The sequence below is a fragment of the Lolium perenne genome, chromosome 6 (assembly GCF_019359855.2).
Source record: "Lolium perenne isolate Kyuss_39 chromosome 6, Kyuss_2.0, whole genome shotgun sequence".
NCBI classification, from domain to species: Eukaryota; Viridiplantae; Streptophyta; class Magnoliopsida; order Poales; family Poaceae; genus Lolium; species Lolium perenne.
In genome coordinates, this window is record NC_067249.2 from 219276970 (window position 1) to 219296427 (window position 19458).

General features: G+C 44.7%; 1 protein-coding gene across 3 annotated transcripts; it reads left to right on the forward strand.

The window, feature by feature from the left end:
* The first annotated feature begins 1114 nt into the window (after positions 1-1114).
* LOC127306134 (uncharacterized) lies at positions 1115-14886 on the forward strand. Of its 3 annotated transcripts, XM_051336741.2 has the most exons (24): positions 1115-1798; positions 1898-2022; positions 2092-2186; positions 2258-2491; positions 2917-3004; positions 3710-3761; positions 4710-4775; positions 5151-5302; positions 5380-5450; positions 5625-5822; positions 5902-5943; positions 6907-7014; positions 7219-7308; positions 7397-7472; positions 9820-9916; positions 10006-10075; positions 10188-10364; positions 11124-11246; positions 13438-13521; positions 13613-13797; positions 13885-14023; positions 14117-14176; positions 14288-14359; positions 14437-14886. In XM_051336741.2, the coding sequence occupies exons 1-24, from the start codon at positions 1353-1355 to the stop codon at positions 14548-14550; spliced, it is 2964 nt and encodes a 987-aa protein (XP_051192701.1). In that variant the 5' UTR covers positions 1115-1352; the 3' UTR covers positions 14551-14886. The 3 variants fall into 3 exon arrangements, with proteins under 3 accessions (XP_051192701.1, XP_051192702.1, XP_051192703.1); XM_051336742.2 differs by lacking the exon at positions 5902-5943; XM_051336743.2 differs by lacking the exon at positions 4710-4775.
* Positions 14887-19458: the final 4572 nt, after the last annotated feature.

Consider the following 19458-nt stretch of genomic DNA (forward strand, 5'->3'; position numbering starts at 1 on the left):
GACTTCTGGAAGCTTCGTGGAAAAATAGGCCCCTGGGCTTTGATTTCGTCCAATTCCGAGAATATTTCCTTACTAGGATTTCTGAAACCAAAAACAGCAGAAACAAAGAATCGGCACTTCGGCATCTTGTTAATAGGTTAGTTCCAGAAAATGCACGAATATGACATAAAGTGTGCATAAAACATGTAGATAACATCAATAATGTGGCATGGAACATAAGAAATTATCGATACGTCGGAGACGTATCAGCATCCCCAAGCTTAGTTCTGCTCGTCCCGAGCAGGTAAAACGATAACACAGATAATTTCTGGAGTGACATGCCATCATAATCTTGATCATACTATTTGTAAAGCATATGTAGTGAATGCAGCGATCAAAACAATGTATATGACATGAGTAAACAAGTGAATCATATAGCAAAGACTTTTCATGAATGGCACTTCAAGACAAGCATCAATAAGTCTTGCATAAGAGTTAACTCATAAAGCAATAATTCAAAGTAAAGATATTGAGGATAATTAAGGGATGAATTTACCTTGTTGTCCTTAGAGCCCATTACCCCCCTCGGTTGTTGAGGATAATTCAGGCGGTACATGTTGTGGTCGAACATGTACCACTAGTACCGAGCCGTTGGATGCACTTGCAAGTTGCAATGAACATATGGCAAAGTTTTTAAGTAACACGAGAGTTACCCCTTCATAAAGTTCAGGTTATCCAACACAAATTTCAACTTTTCAAACAACTTTTTCCCTACTTGTTGAGCATAAATCACGACAATGGAACAAAAAAAAACAAAATGGCCTATACATCTAGGAGCATTTTACGGTGTATTTGATCTTTTCAGATCTTGAAGCACCTTTGATGGTGATATTAAAGTTAGAAATACCGGTCCCGAGCGCAACTGTTACTGGAGCATTTCCACGAAAACAACAGGAGGAGAGAAGTCAAGTCAAAAGCTACTCAAAAAAAAGAAGAAAAAAGAAATCAATCAATCAAGTAAAAAAAACAAGTGGAGGGAAATCAGGGTTCAGCTGTGTTATCCATAGGCCCATTACGAATGCAGCCCAGCCCAAAGGCCCACAACACCAGAAGTTCCCAACTTCACAGGCAAGAGCGGTAAGGCGTGAGAAGCGGATTGGCCGAGCCGCTTGCCGTGGCATCTCCGTCTCCCTCCCCTCCGTCGCGGCCGGCCGTGCGCCACCGTCTCCGCCACCACCCACAGGCCCGATTCCGGGTTGCCCGTCCTCCCATAACACCACCATCCCCTCCTCCTCGACACACGCCCAACGCCGCGGCCTATCGTCCCGGGGACCGCCAATTCCTCCCCCCATTTGCTCCGGAAGCTACCCGAGATGCACCATGCGATGCGGCTGCGTTGCCTCCTCCAGCATCCGCCGCTCTGGTGCAAGTGCAGCTCCCTAGGAATCTCCACGAGCGGAGGCGGCTGCTTCGTCCGGAGGTTCAGCGCGGTCGGCGCGCCGAGGCCGTGCGATGCGGGGCGGCGGCTGTGCCGGTTCTACGGCTCCAAGGGCGGCGTAGGCAGCGCCGAGGCCAGGGGCGGCGGGGCAGCGGAGGCTGCGGCGGGCAGCAGCGGCCGGTGCATCGAGCAGGAGCACGCGCGCCTCGGGGAGAGGGACCAGCAGGAGTGGCTGAGCGGCGAGAGATTCCTCAGCGACTGCAAGCGGCGGGAGTCGCCCTTCCTCACCCGGCGGGAGAGGTTCCGCATCGAGTTCCTGCGCCGCGTCGTGCCGTGGGAGAAGGGGAACCTCACGTGGCAGAATTTCCCCTACTATGTCAAGTGAGACGCCGCGCACACCATCTGTTCGATGTTTTGTTTGAACCAAGCTAATATGAGTGTGCTAAGATTAATGTGTTTTTTGGTGCTTTGGATTGCAAGTGAGAATGCTAGACAGCTGCTGAGGGAGTGCACCGCGTCCCACCTGCAGCACAAGGGCATCACATCTGAATATGGCTCTCGGCTACCATCCTCTGGAGGAAGGATACTGCTCCAGAGCTTGCCAGGTATTATTCGATGAAGTGAAAGATGCGCCGAGATGTAAACGCTCCGATTCTGATATTTGTTCAATGTAGGAACTGAGCTCTACAGAGAGAGATTGGTAAGAGCTCTTGCACATGAGTTGCGGGTGCCACTACTGGTCCTGGACAGCAGTGTTCTAGCCCCATATGTAAGATGCTGAACCCTTACATACAGAATGTAAATCGGTAGCTGCAAACCTAATAAATCCTAACTTGTTAGGATTTTGGGGAAGATTATTCAGAAAGCGAGGAAGAAGATGAGCATGGCGAGTCAGAGGACGAAGGGTCAGAGTCTGAGATGGAAGATGAAGGCGATGAAGATTGGACAAGCAGCAATGAAGCTAAATCGGGGGAAAGTGATGACGAGGATGCTCTGAAATCCGTGGAAGAACTCAAAAAATCTGTGGATGACCTCAAGAAGTTGGTCCCATGTACTCTTGAGGAGTTTGCCAAGGTGATATATTATATTGAGATGTTTGACTGTACCAAGCAATAAATGCTTGCTTCCATGTAGGTTTCATGATTAGTTGTTCAAAGAAAATTATCTTGTACACTTTGTATCTTGTTCCTTTTAATGTCTGCAAACAAGACAACATCTAACAATAGACAGTCTCGAGGAAAGTAAGAGTGTTATCCTAACTAAAATACCATTGGTTGTTAATAGAACTTCATGCATACGAATGTTTCAAAATCTGTTGTTAATTTGGATTGGTGCTTGAACTTTCATCAACCTGAATTTGCTATCTTACTTTGCCTTTCAGAAGCATCAAACTACGATAAGAAATTAGTTGTACTCTCTAGTATGTTCCCTCAATGTTGCTTTCTTATTTTTACATGTGTTTGTAGTTCATAATGATTTTCATTTGCTTGTGCTTCTAGAGAGTCGTTGGTGAAGAGGAAGGTACGTCATCAGAATCCTCTGAAACTGCCAAGTCATCAGAAGAAGAGAAAAGACCTTTCCAAAGGGGTAATGTGATCTTTTGTTTTATCTTGATATTTTCTCTGGTATGCTGACACTAAACCAAATTAAAATGTATTTCTGGACTATCATCTGGGCCCATAGAAATGTTTTCTAAATTTGGTCAGTTACATTAAATGTAAATATGGGTGGTATCTTTTTATCTCCGTTATGCTGATACTAAATAAGATTAAACATTTTCCCCGAATTACCTGTTAAGGACAAACCTAGTGGATTACTTAGGAATGTGCATACTGTCTGAGGTTCTGATGATCTATGACTAAACATCTTGTTCGCTCTCTTAATGCCCATGGTTCTTACGATTTCTTCAGTTCTATGGAGTTAGATTAGGACTTTTAGGTGGAATGCCTGTTAATTTTATCAAGCCTGAGTCCCAGGCCTCAGCTGCATTCTGCTGATATTTCTGTGTGCTAACATGAGCTCAAGATTGGCCATTTTATGCATCTATATAAAAACGAAGCTGCAGCCTCCTTTAGTCTATACCGCTGCATGATGGCCTGATAACAAATTTGAGACGGACCTCTTTATTGACTCCATTGTGCATGTAGCTGCACCAACTCTGGAATTCAATGTACTTCAGTAAAGAAACCACTCTGAAGTCAAATTAGAAATATATGCTGCATTGTAATAACTCTGATATTGCGACGCAGAAGTTTCAGCTGAATGTTGTTCCTTTTTCATACTTGTTTTCAGGAGATAAAGTCAAGTATGTTGGTTCCTCAGCAGTTGTTGAAGCAGATCAGAGGTGATTGTTGGATACTGATTCTCTTCCGCTCAATTTGCTTTTCATGATAATGTTCCATGCTCATTGGTTAGCGCCATGATTTCACCCTTTTATCTCCGTTCTCTTATTCTGAAGTCCTAACAAATAGCAGGATGTTCATCTTTAGAGATTTACATGGTTAAATCAAATGTAGGCAGTTAGGCACCATATGTGAGCATTCCATATGCCTATAAAATTACAATATTATACATTACGTGATTTGTTTATTCGAGAGAACGCATAACTTTTGTGTTTCATTTCATGAAGTGGTAGAATTTTGAGTTACAATCCTCCTAGGAGGCATGGGATAACATATTGGAGAAACACTAGTGAATGTCCCAGGTCCTTGACAGGACTACCAGTAGGCCAGTGGCGCTGGCTCTAGCCCATAGCGCTGCCTCGTATGTGATCCTCTCAACAAGGGTGCTAAACTGCTAACCAAAAGGCGGGCTGTGTTGAAGATGGAGTCATTGTGGTACTTCCGGATCATCCATGGTGTGAGGAGAGTCACGGAGGCGAATCCTTGTGTGGTATAAACATTACGTGATTTGTGTGCATGTGCATAATTATGTGTGTGTTTCTGTGCGGGTGCCGGGGGGAAGCACACATGTGCATCTACTCATGTTTTGTATGAGTCCATGTGTGGTGTACACAAGCACATGATGGGCTGGCTTGGGTTTATTTTTTTGGGAGTGGATGGATTTGTGTAAGCAATAGGCCATCTGCACGTATGTTAGCATAACAGTATTATTGTCCACTACTATATCCGTGAAATTGGAAAATATTGTTATCCAGGTTTCAGGAGTCCGTGTTGTCTGTTATTATAATGGATGCCAAAAATTACACCAGTTTTTATCTTCCTATGATGGTTCCCTTCTGAATTGAGCTTCATCACATTACCACTGATATGTACCATATATGCATACACAGGATCATTTTGGGGAAATTACCTACTCAAGATGGCTCGAGAAATGCCTATACTTTTATTAGTGGCAGGTGGGTGGGTATACCTTTCTCTCGTGGAACAGGATAAAATGATTTTGGTTTTTGGTAGTTATGAGACCCCAAGGCAACATATATTATGAATTTTATGTTTCGTTTTTCTTGTTATTATTGCTGTAATCCATTCATGTTAAGTGTGTTGTGATTTTTTTTGTCTTGTAGTTACTTAGTCATATTGGTACTCTTTCTGTCTTCACTGTCCTATTTTTCTATAATAGGCCAGTTAGGGTTCTTCACCTTTAGCATTTCTTACCATATATCCCTAAATATACATAAATGGAATCTGCATTTTCTATTACTGCTATGTCTGTACACATGTTTCTCTCAAATTATGAGTAAGAGTAACCCTTCTAACTGTACATATTACAGGACTTTATCAAATGGGCAGCGTGGAGAGGTATATGAGACCAACGGGGATCAAGTAGCTGTCATATTTGAACCTCCTGCACAAAAGCTCCATGATGGTGACGAAACTAGCAAGGAGGAAGATGCAAACAGCCCATCTATTTACTGGGTTGATGGTACAACCCCACTCCGTTTCACCAACAGTTAGATATGATTATTCCAGGCACCTTCATCTCACATTCTCTTACTTTAGCTCAAGATATTGCGCATGACCATGATATTGAGTCAGAAGATTGGCATATAGCAATTGAAGCACTTTGTGAGGTGATTCGTCAAAATATTTTTTGCCACATATATGTTTTCTTTCACTTTCAGAAACTTTCTGCATTTTGCGCGTATGAGACCTAGCCCTTAATTAGAATGTTGCACTCTAATATTGACATTTGTTTCCAGTCTCATTTGATAAATTTACCTGCCCACTTGTGATTTTTTAAACAGGTTCTTCCTTCGCTAGAACCAGTCATTGTCTACTTTCCAGACAGCTCCCAGTGGTTATCTAGAGCAGTTCCAAAATCAAATCGCAGGGAGTTTCTTCAAAGGGTAGATGAAATGTTTGACCAACTCACTGGACCAGTAGTAATGATATGTGGGCAGAACATACTGGCAGCAGTACCCAAGGACAAAGACAAGGAACCAGTAAGCTTTAGAATTCTTGTCGCTTAACTTTAACTGATAAAACATTTTCTGTACTCATTTCTGGTTTGGACACATACAGCCGACACTGATGTTTCAGAATCTCTCTCGACTGTCTTCACTGGTAATTTATCGATATTTTAGTATTCGTACATGCTTATTTTCGAATAGAAACATAACCTCTTCTCTCTCATGCCTTGTAGTTTGAGCTGGGAGTGGTGTTTTGGCTCTTGGGTGCATATGCTCCCTTTAGTTTGAACTGTAACTTCGTGCTAAATACGCACAGTGTCTTTCCATCAAAAATCAACTTGTAGTTTGAGCTGTGTAAAAAAGACAATTTAGTGCTAAAAATAAGGCATTTTGTGAGACTTGTTTTGTCTTTTTTACATTGACCACAAAAAATATCGGTTTTTCGCGAAATTGTACGAACGCACATAGATTGTCGAGATGTACATGCGGAATTTTTTGTTAATTTTTTTTGACAATTAGAAATATGTTTTTTGGGTGGAGAGAGCATATGCACCTAAGAGCCGAATTGAATTTCCGCTTCTCTCAGCTTTTTATGCTCTCGTTCAATATACACTCCCTATATTAAAAAGGCACAAGCTCGTAATATTGTTTCCTTCCTGCATCGCACTACACAATTTCCTATAAACATGTTTGTTTTTTACAGATAATTCTATACCAAATGTTAACTGTATTTTAATGTAGTGCAAGCAATCACAAAATAACTTATTTATTTGATGACTGATGAAATCATCTGGCATTCTGTAAAGCGTGAGTAGAGAACATGGGTAATTACATGACTGCACATAGTTTATGCTAGGCTGTAGACATGTTTGCTTTGCCAAAGATTACAACTGTGCTAGGTACTCAAATGGAGACTACTTGCTAGCTTGTTATGAAACATAATTTGCTGTACAAAGCATAACTACAGAGCACAGTAGAAAATAGGCATATGTTTATTAGACTTGTTTTGCTTTTGGTTTATACTGTCCAAAAATCACTCTTCATATTTAAAGTTATATATGTAATGTTGTGCTCTTCTATTTGAAGATTGGTACACTGATTAAAATTCTGTAACCAGCCATCATCGCTGAAGCGGTTAGTAGGGGGGCTGAAGGGACAAAAAGATTCAAGATCCAGTGACATATCAAAGCTCTTCACAAATAGTCTTATTGTTCCTCTTCCAGAGGTAAGATTTGTCTACTGATTCAAATCAATCTACAAAGTTATGTGCTGCAACAATTTGAGCGTGACTTCCTGCCCTACATAAACATTTGATAATGCCATTACTGTGTTTTTAGTTCAAATCTATGGCCTGCAGTGTCTAGACCATCAAGTGCCCTTTAGCTTGGGGGGAGCTCCTGAATTTTGTATCTTGTTTATTTATCTACAGGAAGGCGAACAACTACGAGTTTTCAATAACCAGATCGAAGAGGATAGGAAAATTATTATTTCAAGGCATAACCTTGTTGAATTACATAAGGTTTGAATGCATGGCTTGTGTTCCTATTTAATTTCCTGCATATGGCTTCCTGCATGTGCCATTTGTAAATCACGGTTCATTGATGCAGGTGCTTGAAGAGAATGAACTATCATGTGTGGAGCTTATGCATGTAAAGTCTGATGGAGTCGTTTTGACAAAGCAAAGTATGTCTGCTAACATGCTTTCCCTCATTCAAGCTGTATTTTTATGCAACTGTTTTGACCAAAAACCATAGTCCATGACAGTAAGATTGTATTGATAAGAAAAAAAAAATGTACATGGGTATTCACAAAAGCTATCCAAGTCACATAAAAAAATTAAGTACAATAAAATCATATCACGGAGCAAATTCAAGCATTTAATGGAGCCTTGGAGCCTGTAAAAGGAGGTCATTCTTAACTAGGATTTACTAGGAGGTAGTATTTTCGCGCAATGATACCAGATGATGTATTTTACCATCCTAGATGCTACCGTCTTATAATTTAAAAAAGAATATTCTTGTAAAAGTTCATTGGAGTGCTTGCCAACCAATTGATGCTTTTATGTTGGTTTAGTGTTATGGGGAATCTTTTTATGACTTGTTCATGTGATCTACTGTTGCCGTTTAAGTGCAACTGTCAGTGCCACAACCCTAGCTCTTGACGACTTGAAGAAACTGAAATCATGTTGTGTGCACTGATATAGGCTTCGATACCTGGTTTTTAAGGCGTCACCTTAATACCTTAGGGTGTGTTTGGTAGCCCGGGGCAACTCAGATTTACTCTCCCATTTGAGATATCTCACCTCATACAAGCTAACATGATATTTTGTGACATGTTTGGTAGCCCGTCTGTATTCAGAGAATCTGAACCAATACATTGTTTGGCAACATCTGCGGGTTGAGATTGGACCAAAATATTAGAAATTATAGACCAGTCCAAACTCTTACACAAAAGACCCTAAACAAAATTAAAAAAGTCAATCGGGTCCTTGTCTCTGGAATAACATGGCAGTGGGCGGTGGAGCGCCGGCGGCGGACGGTGGTGCGAGGTGGTGGGCGGTGGGCGGCGTGACGGTGAGCGGTGGTGCGCCGGCGGGAGGTGGTGCGCCCGTTGCTGCTGCTCGGCTAGAGGTCAACAGGGCGGCCGAGCGAGATGGGAAGGGCGGGGACGCGGCCGTTGCTGCTGCTCGGCGGCGGCGTAGCCATTGCTGCTGCTCGGCTGCGGCGGAGCCATTGCTGCTGCTCGGCGGGAGATCAAGAGGGCGGCCGGCGCGAAATGGGAAGGGCGGCGACGCGGCCGTTGCTGCTGCTCGACGGAGGAGCCTGGGCCTCGGGAGATCTAGAGGTCCTCCGTCGCGAGATGAGGAGGCCGCCGGCGCGGCCCTTGCTGCTCCTCGAAGGCGGCGGTCCTTCCTCCTGCCGGCGGCGACGCTTGCTCCTACTGCCGGCGGCGCAGGTGGTTGGGAACGGGGTAGGTGGATGGCGACGGGAGAGGCAGCGGGTGGTCCGACGGAGGAGCCTCGGGCTCAGGTGTTGCGGTTGTTGCAAATGAATGGAAAAGAGGTGGGGGCTTGGGGTCTGGGGGTGTCCGCGGTGCAATTTTGCGGGATGGACTCAGCTTGGCTGAGTTGTGAAGCTCGATTTGAGCTTCACAACTGGGCCTGGCTGAGGAGCCTTTTTCGTATGAGGTGAGATAGTTGAGATGGGTTGACACAGCCTAACAAACATGTGTTCCTCTAAAAATCTGTGTTGAGATGAGATTTTCTGAGTTGCCCCGGGCTACCAAACACACCCTTATGGATGCTTAGGCCGCAAGGCACCCTGGTAGCGCCTTAACATTTTTCCTGGCATGGGCGCTTAGGCGTCAAGGCAGGGAATGATCGCTTTACCGCCTTAAAAACCTTGCTTCTGTAATATCAGAATAAATAGTATACAATATTATTTAAATAGGAAGGACATAAGATTGACAGAGCTCGGATTAGTATCCTTTAAGTTACATGCTTAGGGGTCAAGTAAGTCCTTGGATGCAAGGGGCAACATATATATCAATTGTCAATCATACAATGATGAAAATTTAATCATCTATATCTCCCCCTCCCTTTCTACTCTCCCATCCCCTATTACATGCTGCCAGGTCACCTTGTTTCTTCCAAATTAATTATTGTTTACCTAGTGGTAGTATCTGGCTTGTGGTTGGTTTACCAGTATTTTCATCCTGATACCGCAGAAATCTTGTTGTAGGGAATTCTTTTCGCTGGAAATAAATGTTTCTGCAAAAATAATGTAAAGCTTGATTAAGTGGTGATTCCATGGAAGCTGTTGATAGGTCATTATGAGCCGTTTTCTATCCAATAAACTAGATAGTTTGCTTCCTTTGGTAGACCATGTTTGGATTTTTAGTAACTGGGCATGGCTGGCTGGTTACAGATGGAAACACTTTATCTTTTTGAATTAACCTATGCTGTAATTCAGTTGAATCCTCTTAATCCCCCTGCAAGCTGAGCACTGAACGGGTGTATTACGTGTTGCAGAAGCTGCAAAGGTTATTGGGTGGGCTAGAAGTCATTATCTGTCATCAACAGTTCTTCCCGCTATTGAGGGTGACAGATTAATCATTCCACGCGAGAGGTACTTAACTTTAAATTCAATGCCAGTTATGTATTTGATCGATTTATTTTTGCTGGCACTTTACTATTATTGTTTGCAAATTTGTGAAGCCTTGAAGTAGCCATCGAGAGGCTGAAGGAACAGGTCATTAAATCTAAGAATCTCTCTCAAAATCTGAAGGTATTCAGCTTATTTATATGATAAAGTTAACTCCCCACCTTTCTTATCTGCTAGGGCCACCTTAGTTGCTAGCTACTGTTGTTTTCCTAACTCACAAGTTCCATATCTTCAGAATTTGACGAAAGATGAGTATGAACGCAATTTCATATCTTCTGTTGTACCTCCTGATGAAATTGGAGTGAAATTCGATGATATTGGTGCGCTTGAGGATGTCAAGAGGACACTGGATGAGCTTGTTGCTCTTCCAATGAGGAGACCAGAGCTTTTCTCTCACGGCAATTTATTAAGGGTATAGCTTGCTTTACTAGACTTATCATGACCGTTTAACCTTTTCTGTTGACATTCCATGGGACCCTAGATATTGCATTTAGGTCATTGTTGTTTCTAGAGAGGAGTTACTTAATAGTATTGTGAAAAGGGAGGGCCAATAACTTATTGCAGAATACAAATATGTACCTCTGAGAAATTGTCTTAGTGCTGCCCTTCCAAAAAGTTGTCTCTTATTTGATTTAGCATTGAGTTCATCATGTGTAGTTAGTTCTCACATGATGTACCGCTGAACAAATCTTCCTCTGGATTACTGTAGTAGAGAATAATGAGATGACGAAACGATTCTAGTAAACCAGTATCACTATGGCTATGCTAGTTCCTATTCAGTGTTTAATTCATCATGAAAGCATGGTGAATTTCATGAACACCATCAGATTACTTTTTCTTCCGAAGTTAAATATTTAAACCAAATGTTCAAATTCTGCAATTGAAAAATCACTTGTAGTCTTATGGTTCTTAGACAAATTATTGGTTGGTTAATTTTAATGAACATTGAATAAAGTTTGCACGTCCTCGTTTGGTGTACTTCCTCAAATTCATATTAGTTGCAACTAATATAGATGTATCTAGACATATTTTAGTTCTAGATAGATACATCCATACTAGTGTCAAGTAATATGAATCGGAGGATGTAGCTTTTTTATATCCATCGTATCGGAAATTCCTGATACCTGAATTGTCTTAGCTGAATTTTCTCTTATGCCCGGACCTTTTTCAGCCCTGCAAAGGTGTTTTGCTTTTCGGGCCTCCTGGCACAGGAAAAACACTTTTGGCAAAGGCACTCGCAACAGAAGCTGGGGCAAATTTTATCAGCATAACTGGTTCTTCACTGACGTCAAAGGTAATGAGATCGACTTGTTTCCATTTCTTTCATATTATTGCAGGAAATATCTAATAGATAATCTGCATTTTATGCTAGTGGTTAATTACAAACACCTTATGTGAAGTTTGAACCAATTCCAGTCGGACTCTTTTCCTTCTATGCGGCCATATATTGGGTTAACTGTTGACATAGTTACTTCATGCAAGTGAACATAATGGACACTTAACTTCATTTAAGAAGCAGGCAGATTTGAGAATTGAAACCCGTACTGATAGCAAGTCAAAGGACAACTATAATAGTTTCTACTTGCCACAAGCAAGTCAATAATTTTAGATTTTTTTGAAAACCAGGTCAAAGGTCAGTAGTAGAAAGCAAACTTTTCTTGTTATTTTTTCTTACAAACTATGCTAGTTAACTTTGCCAAGGCATTTCTTTTATATTGCTTGTTAAGGATGTATCATTTTCTTGTACATGAAATGAGGGAAGCTACTGATTGGAGGGTTCAGCAGATGCATGAAATTTCTGTTTGTGAATCTGGACCATGCCGAAGGGATCCCACCGTTAGTTCATTTACTTTCTAGTGTGGTTGGAGCACAGGATGATGTAGGTTGAGAGCACATTATACACTATATCAAAGCTAACCACTTTTGCTGAAACCACAACGTTTTGGGTACTGTTGATGGTACCTTTTATCTAATCAAATTTTGACACGTCCTACATTTTTACTGTAGATGAACAATGGGAACTACCGATCCTCAGCGCTGAGTTTCTGTCGCACTTTTTGTTCTCGTGTGAAACCCGCAGTAACCAGCGTCTTCCCGTAATCTTCTGTTATCCTATTCGGTTGCCCCAGCCTCCATATCTAAGAGCATCTCCACCGACGGCCCCCAAATAGGCGCCGGCAGGGGCACTGGCACTGCCGTATGGGGGGCGCCGGCAGAGCATCCTCTATTTGGGGATGCTGTTCCCACACCGGCGCCCCCCATACGACATCCCCAATAGAAATTTAAATTTGGAATGACATAAAAAACCGAAATTCATACGAAATTTATACAAGTTACTCGAATTTAAACCTAAATAAAACTTTAACTTAACCCTAATCTATTGGCCGTCGGTTGGGGCGCGCGATGGGCCTGCCTCGTCGTCGTTCTTCCCCTTTGACTCCCGTGTCCATGCCCACCTCTCCGCCCTTGCTTCGTCCCACCTCTCCGCCCTTGCTTCGCGCATTGGCGGTGGAGCATGGCGGCCGGTGTCGCAGGAGCTTGCCGGCGTCGCTGTCCCCACGCTGCCAGCCTTTGCCGAGAAGCCTCGTTCTGGGCGAGCCTCGCTTGCTCCCGGGCGAACGCCTTGGCGTGGCGATGAGCGTTCAGCTCGATGAGCTTTTGTCGCCCCGCCGCCATGAGGCGCCTCCTCCGTGGCCGCTCGCTGGCGCGAGATCTCGAGGGCGTGCTCGAGGTTGGCGTCGTTGAAAGAACTCCCGCTCCTCCTCCTTCAACCTCCGGAAGCGCTATGCGTTCAACGACGCCAGGATCGCCGCCTGCTCTGGGTTGGCGGGGGCCTGCGGCTGCTCGCCCCACTGCGTCGCCTCCTCCGCCTCAGCTTTTACGACGTAGGCCTCGTCCCACACCGCAAACCGTGGGTCGACTGCGTCGTCGGAGCTGTAGTCGGCATCGGGTTGCGGCGGCTGCGGTGGTGGTTGAGGCGCCGCAGGCAGCGCGCGGCCGTTGAGGCCAAACATGGAGTACGTCGTGCGGAGACGGCGCGGCATTTTTGAGGTGGAGAGGAGAGAATGGCACAGCGGCGGTGGTGGAGACGAGAGAGGACAACGCGTCTACGGTGGTGGAGATGAGAGGATAGCGCCACGGCGGTGGACGGCGTACGTATTAAATTATTAATAGGGGTGCCAACTACCCGCATTTACGGCGGCGTAGGCAGGTGGACGCCGCGTGGCCAGTCTCCGCCCTCGTCTTGTGTTTGATGGAGGGCATGGTATGAATAAATTCATGATAGGTGGATGGACTCGTGATAATGTTATTTTGTTCCGTTCCCCTAAGGTGCTAATTTGTGAGATTTGACCTTCTATGCTGTTGTAATAGTTAACCAAATAAATATTTGCTCGATCCCTTGGAAGTCAGCATCATCCACTTGCACTATTGCAATACAAGCTTATTTTCCAACAAAATACCTTATTTCTCTATTTTTAAAACAGTGGTTTGGAGATGCTGAGAAGTTGACAAAGGCCCTGTTCTCCTTTGCTAGCCGACTAGCTCCTGTCATCATATTTGTGGACGAGGTATGCCTACTTACATAAATAGAAAGTTATTTACCATGGCCTTGGTTGCGAGCAATCTCCTGGTATGATACAATTTGATCTTCTATCACAGGTTGACAGCTTACTTGGCGCCAGAGGGGGCGCACTTGAACATGAAGCAACAAGGAAGATGCGGAATGAATTTATGGCAGCGTGGGATGGTCTAAGGTCCAAAGAGAACCAACGGATCCTTATTCTTGGTGCGACAAATCGCCCATTTGATTTAGATGATGCTGTTATACGGCGTTTACCTAGACGGTAATATGTGTGCCCATGCTTTTCGCTTTCAAATAAATTTAAGCTATGCTGATCTAGCAATGTGCTTATTTGTTTCATGATCTACAGGATATACGTTGGCCTTCCAGATGCGCAGAATCGTAGGAAAATACTCAAGATTTTACTTGCTAAAGAAAACCTAGAAGCTGATTTTAAATTCGATGAACTTGCTAATGCGACTGAAGGTTATTCAGGAAGTGACCTGAAGGTATGAAACAAGCCATTTATTACCTTCTTCCCTGTCATTGAAGAAAGTGAAACTGTTGTTCTTGTACAATCATTGAAATGTTGTTATGTGCAGAACTTATGCATAGCTTCAGCGTACAGGCCAGTTCAAGAACTTATAGAAGAAGAAAAGAAGGTAGTTGTGCTCTTTTAACTGTTGGCACGGGTGAACTGAGCATATAAACAATCATCCAAATTATGGGTCTTTTATTCTATTAATTGTTCATATGGTTACCATCTTTTGCAGGGACGTGGGAGTGGCAGCAGCTCTCACTTAAGACCCCTTGTATTAGATGATTTTATACAAGCAAAAGCGAAGGTACCGTGGGCTCATTTTTTCTCAAATACCCTGTTTTACGTTTCCGGCTCCTCTAACATTGGCTATTCCCTATGCAGGTAAGTCCTTCTGTTTCTTATAACGCGACAAGTATGAATGAATTAAGAAAATGGAATGAACAATACGGGGAAGATGGCAGCAGGACAAAATCACCATTTGGGTTTGGCAACTGACCTATTCTAGTAGTGACTTTACGTCACTGTTGTTTGTTTGTAACATCAATAGGCTGCCTATTTAGGGCGGGAAGTCGGTTCCCATTTTTCTCCCAGAGCCTCTTTATATAACCTTTCAATGATCCTGTACAAATAGCAAAATTTCAAATCAAATGCCAATTTTCCGAGTTCACACTAGCTGGTGTTAGCCGATTTTCTAAAAATGTAAAGCTGAGCTACAAATTGCCCCAGCTCAGCATAGGCCTGATCCAGGTGTAAGTAGCTCCAGAGAATTTCACCTGTTGTACACTACCAATTCCGAGGACTTGAATTAAATGAAATATTTTTTTCGTTATAGTCCTGAAATGTCCCACGGAACACAACGATGCTGGAGTACTACCTTGTGTGGCTGTGTAAAGATAATTTCGATCGTTGTTCTAGGCTCTTCACTGTATGAGTTGCTGGTTTTTTTTTTTTCCCTTTGAATCGTGATCTCCCGGTATAGTAGCAAGAAAAAACCCAGCATTGAAGCTGTTGTACTGGGTCATCAGAGGATGGTAACCACGGATTAGACGATACGCTACGGTACGTCCACAGGAGCCAACAGAGAAGTAGTTAGAACATATGAACGCCATAACGTGGGGGTGACTGGACTGTGCTAATCCGCATCTTCTCACGAGTGGCTCTGGACCCAAGAAGGACCACTTCCTGCTGTCATTTTCGCTCTGCAAATCGGGCAGCTAGGAATCTAAATGCTCTCTCTCCATGCTGATGCCCACTCGTGTGTTGGAGGCAGGGACCATGCATGTTTCTTCTACGTTTCGTCGCGTCCGGGGCAATGATGAACACCGGCCGATCCTCCACCTGGACAGTATTTCGTGTGTAAAATTTACAGTTTCAAGAGGAAATGCTAGTGCAAGTGTATGACCAGAACGAGTCCAATCCCATGAGTAGAAACACGCTGGCGTGGAAGCCAGCAACGTTCACATAGCACAGCGCTAAGTCGTACAGAACCTAAGAGCATCTCCAGTCGCGTCCCCTAAACCGTGCCGGATTGAGCGTTTGGGGGACGTGTTTTGTTCGTGCCGCCTTTGGAGGACGTCGCTCCCCAGCCGCCCCCAAACATTTAAATTACTTTTTTTTAACACATAAACCATTTATCAAATGTAGCATATGAATAAAAATGTTTGCGAGGATTGTTTTCAAATTAAATTACAACAAACAATAAAACAAGTAATCAAATATAATAAATAGGGCTAGATGCTACATCAAGGTGCCACAGTATTTCCTTTAATCCTCCACAAATGCTCAACGAGATCAGCTTGAAGTTGCTCATGCACATTGCTGTCACGGATCTCTGCGTGCATGGCGAGAAAATCAGCAAAATCTGCAGGCAACTCATGATCAACCTCCGCAAGAGGGCCTTGACACTCATAGGGACCAACATGTGACCTAACATGATTCTTGCGGTCATCCTCGATGATCATGTTGTGCATGATCACACAAGCCTGCATCATCTCCCACATTTGGTCGTGAGACCAGCTTAGAGCAGGGTACCGGACAATGGCAAATTGTGCTTGAAGCACACCAAATGCCCGCTCGACATCCTTCCTGCAAGCCTCCTGTCGTGTAGCAAAGTGGGAATTCTTCAGACCTGATGGATTCGAGATTGTTTTGACAAAAGTGGCCCATTTTGGATATATACCATCGGCTAGATAATAGCCTTTGGTATATTGGTGGCCATTGATCTCATAGTTGCATGGTGGAGCATGCCCTTCCACTAGTCTGCTGAACACCGGAGACCGCTGCAGCACGTTGATGTCATTGTGTGATCCCGCCATGCCAAAGAAAGAATGCCAAATCCACAGGTCATAATCTGCCACAGCTTCAAGCACCACACTGCAATATCCATGACGGACTTTGTATATACCTTGCCAAGAAAACGGGAAGTTCTTCCATGCCCAGTGCATGCAATCGATGCTTCCAAGCATTCCAGGAAATCCTCTGGCAGCATTTTGTGCCATGATCCTTGCAGTCTCTTCCTCAGTTGGCCCTCTCAAGTAGTATTTGCCAAACTTTCCCACCACATCTCGGCAAAACTTGTACATGCACTCCATGGCAGTAGACTCACTCATGCGAAGGTAGTCGTCCTGTATATCGGCAGGTGCTCCGTATGCAAGCATCCTCATGGCGGCGGTGCACTTCTGAATCGACGAGAACCCGAGGACGCCTACAGCGTCGAGCTTGAGCTTGAAGTAGGGGTCGAACTCTCGAACGCCGTGGAGGATATTCATGAACAGCCCCTTGCTCATCCTGTACCGGCGCCGAAAATTGTCGGCCTGTGTTGCGTCGTCGGCGAAGTAGTCGTTGTGCAGCATGGCATGCCCCTCCATCCTCTGCCGGGGCTTCGACTTCCTTCTTCCCGGCCTTGATCCTCCGCGGCGCGGCCTCTTCCTCTTCTCCACCTCAGCGTCAAGCATGTCTTGAAGGGACGCGATGATCAGCAAATGCTCCCGCACGTCGTCGTCGAAGGCTTGCTCGTCCTCCAGCAGCAGGGCAACCATCTCATCGTCGATGTCCATGGCTAAAGCAAAATCAATGGTTAAAATTGCGCCGAGGCAGACGACGGAACAAACATCGGCCAATCGCGCCTACCTGGCAAGTCGTCGAGCACCTTCTGTGCGCGGAGGTGGGGCGGATTTGACGGCGCGTTCTGGGACGCGCTGGCGACGCGGCGGCGGCGCCACGACCGGCGGGAGCCCCAACCGCGACAACGGTGCCGACTCTCAGCAGAGATCAGACACCCAAACGGCCGGGAAATCCAGCGGCGGCGGTGGGGTGGGAGGCGCGGGAAGGAAGGAGCGACGGGAAAAGAGGCGCGAACCAACGGTTTATGCAAATAGTCACCGACATGTGGGAGCCCGCCTCGCTTTTCGTTGTGTCCGGCGTCCCTGGTGCGTCCCCTGTGGGACGGGGACGGACTCGGGGCGCGCCGGATAAAAATGGGCTTTGGGGGACGCGGCTGGAACGCATTTTCTGTCCGACGCGCCCCAAATTCCTTTGGGGGACGCTTTAGGGACGCGACTGAAGATGCTCTAAGTCTTCTTTAGCCCAGCACTCGTCAGTCGTCAGCAAGAAGTTGGCGTTCACATTTCAATTCGATATCAACCAAGTGCAGACAGGGGAGCTGTTGTTACAAAGGGTGTACGCTGTAAATTGGTCTAGTGTTTCTAATTGCCGCAAAAAAAGGAGATAAAAAAAATAGAATCTTCATAAGTAAGGTAGTACTTTTGATACTTTGATGGTCAACTATGCCATCGTTTTTCGACAGCAAACGCGTCCTCATACATATATTACATTCGAAATTCATGCGATCCAGTCGACAAAAGGAAAGACCAGACCGGAGCAGACTATAGCACGCAGTTCGGTTGGTGGGCTCGAAGACTTTGGAGAGATCGAGTAGATGACCCCTGATCCGTCTCATCCAATTAGATTTGTGGAGGGTGCTTATGGTTGGTGGCGACCACGTTTCGTGCTCGCGACCACGTTGCGTTGGAGTAGTATATACGTAGTATTTCTAGCAATCTCCAGAACGCAAAAGAGGATCATGGAATATGTTTGTACCACGCCAAGTCCGACCTACCGCATAGACTGACCTTGCCATTGAGCGAGTAGCCCCCACGTCATTCGACTACGACGATCTAGCTAGATGACCCGTAAGATTCTCACACAATCCTGCGAAGGTTGTAGCATGTGCCAAGGTACCGATCCTCCTAAATAATCAGAAATTTCTCCCTCGAAAGGTCAAATATAATTATTCAGAGTCAGAGGGGATTCAATTGATGTAGTTTTAGAAAGTAAAATCCAAAAACCGGTAGATCGCGAATGAGAAAGTTACATAAAACCACCGAATCCATGATTTTTTTGCAACGCTTTTGCTAATTTTTCAACTACCACATCTAATGCATGCATCATTTTTTCGATAGAAAGAATATATTAATATTGAGAGATATCAATTATATTCAGTCTCTCCAACAATGCATTACACTAATGCTAGTACGAATACATACAACCAACAAAAAGAAAAAAAAACGAAGAAATAAGAAGTCCCGTTGCGGTATTCCAGCTCTAGCAGCAACAATACAATCACCACGAAGACAACACATGAACTCCAGGCTCTTCAAAAGGGACGCTCTAAGAAGGAAACAATGCACAAGCATCGTCATCGCACAATGAAAAGATCTTAGGTTTTCATCCCGAAGATAGTCTCCGCTCTCAAAACAATACCTTCAACAAGGTCATTGCCAGGCACAACCAATTAAGGCTAGACCTTAGATTTTCACCCTGAAAGGTAAGACTTTGAATTTCACTGGTGTCGCCGCTGCCACTTGCATATTGCTACTGCGATAACCAGAACACCAAGAAAGTCCATCAAACTCACAGAGACTCGAACCTCCATTGCTAGTCCTCCGGTCAAGCCATTATGATATTCTTCGCCTATGATTTCACCATGGACTAGAATGTCATTTGATGGAAACACGAAACAGAGCGCGAACAGAGCTTCGCGCTGCTCCCCCCAGAACCAAACAGCCGAAATAAAAACATGGATGCGGACGACCGAATACCACCCAATCCAGCAAACTCCAGGTATAAGTTGCATTGTTACATTCGCCGGTGGAGCCTTCTGAAACTCATCACTCCGGCAGATGAAGAAAGGACCGGCGTCAGGGAGGTCACCATCTGTACAAAAGAAGAACCCTAGGATAGCCACCTTTGTTAGGCCGATCGACCGGGACCCACACCGCCGCTCGCCACCACCAACCAGCCAACAACCTCCGGCGGAGGAGGAAGCCACCAACGTCATGCCCGATCTTCTCATGGTGAGGATGAAGCCCTGGCTCAACCAGGTGTCGACGTCAAACAACGAAG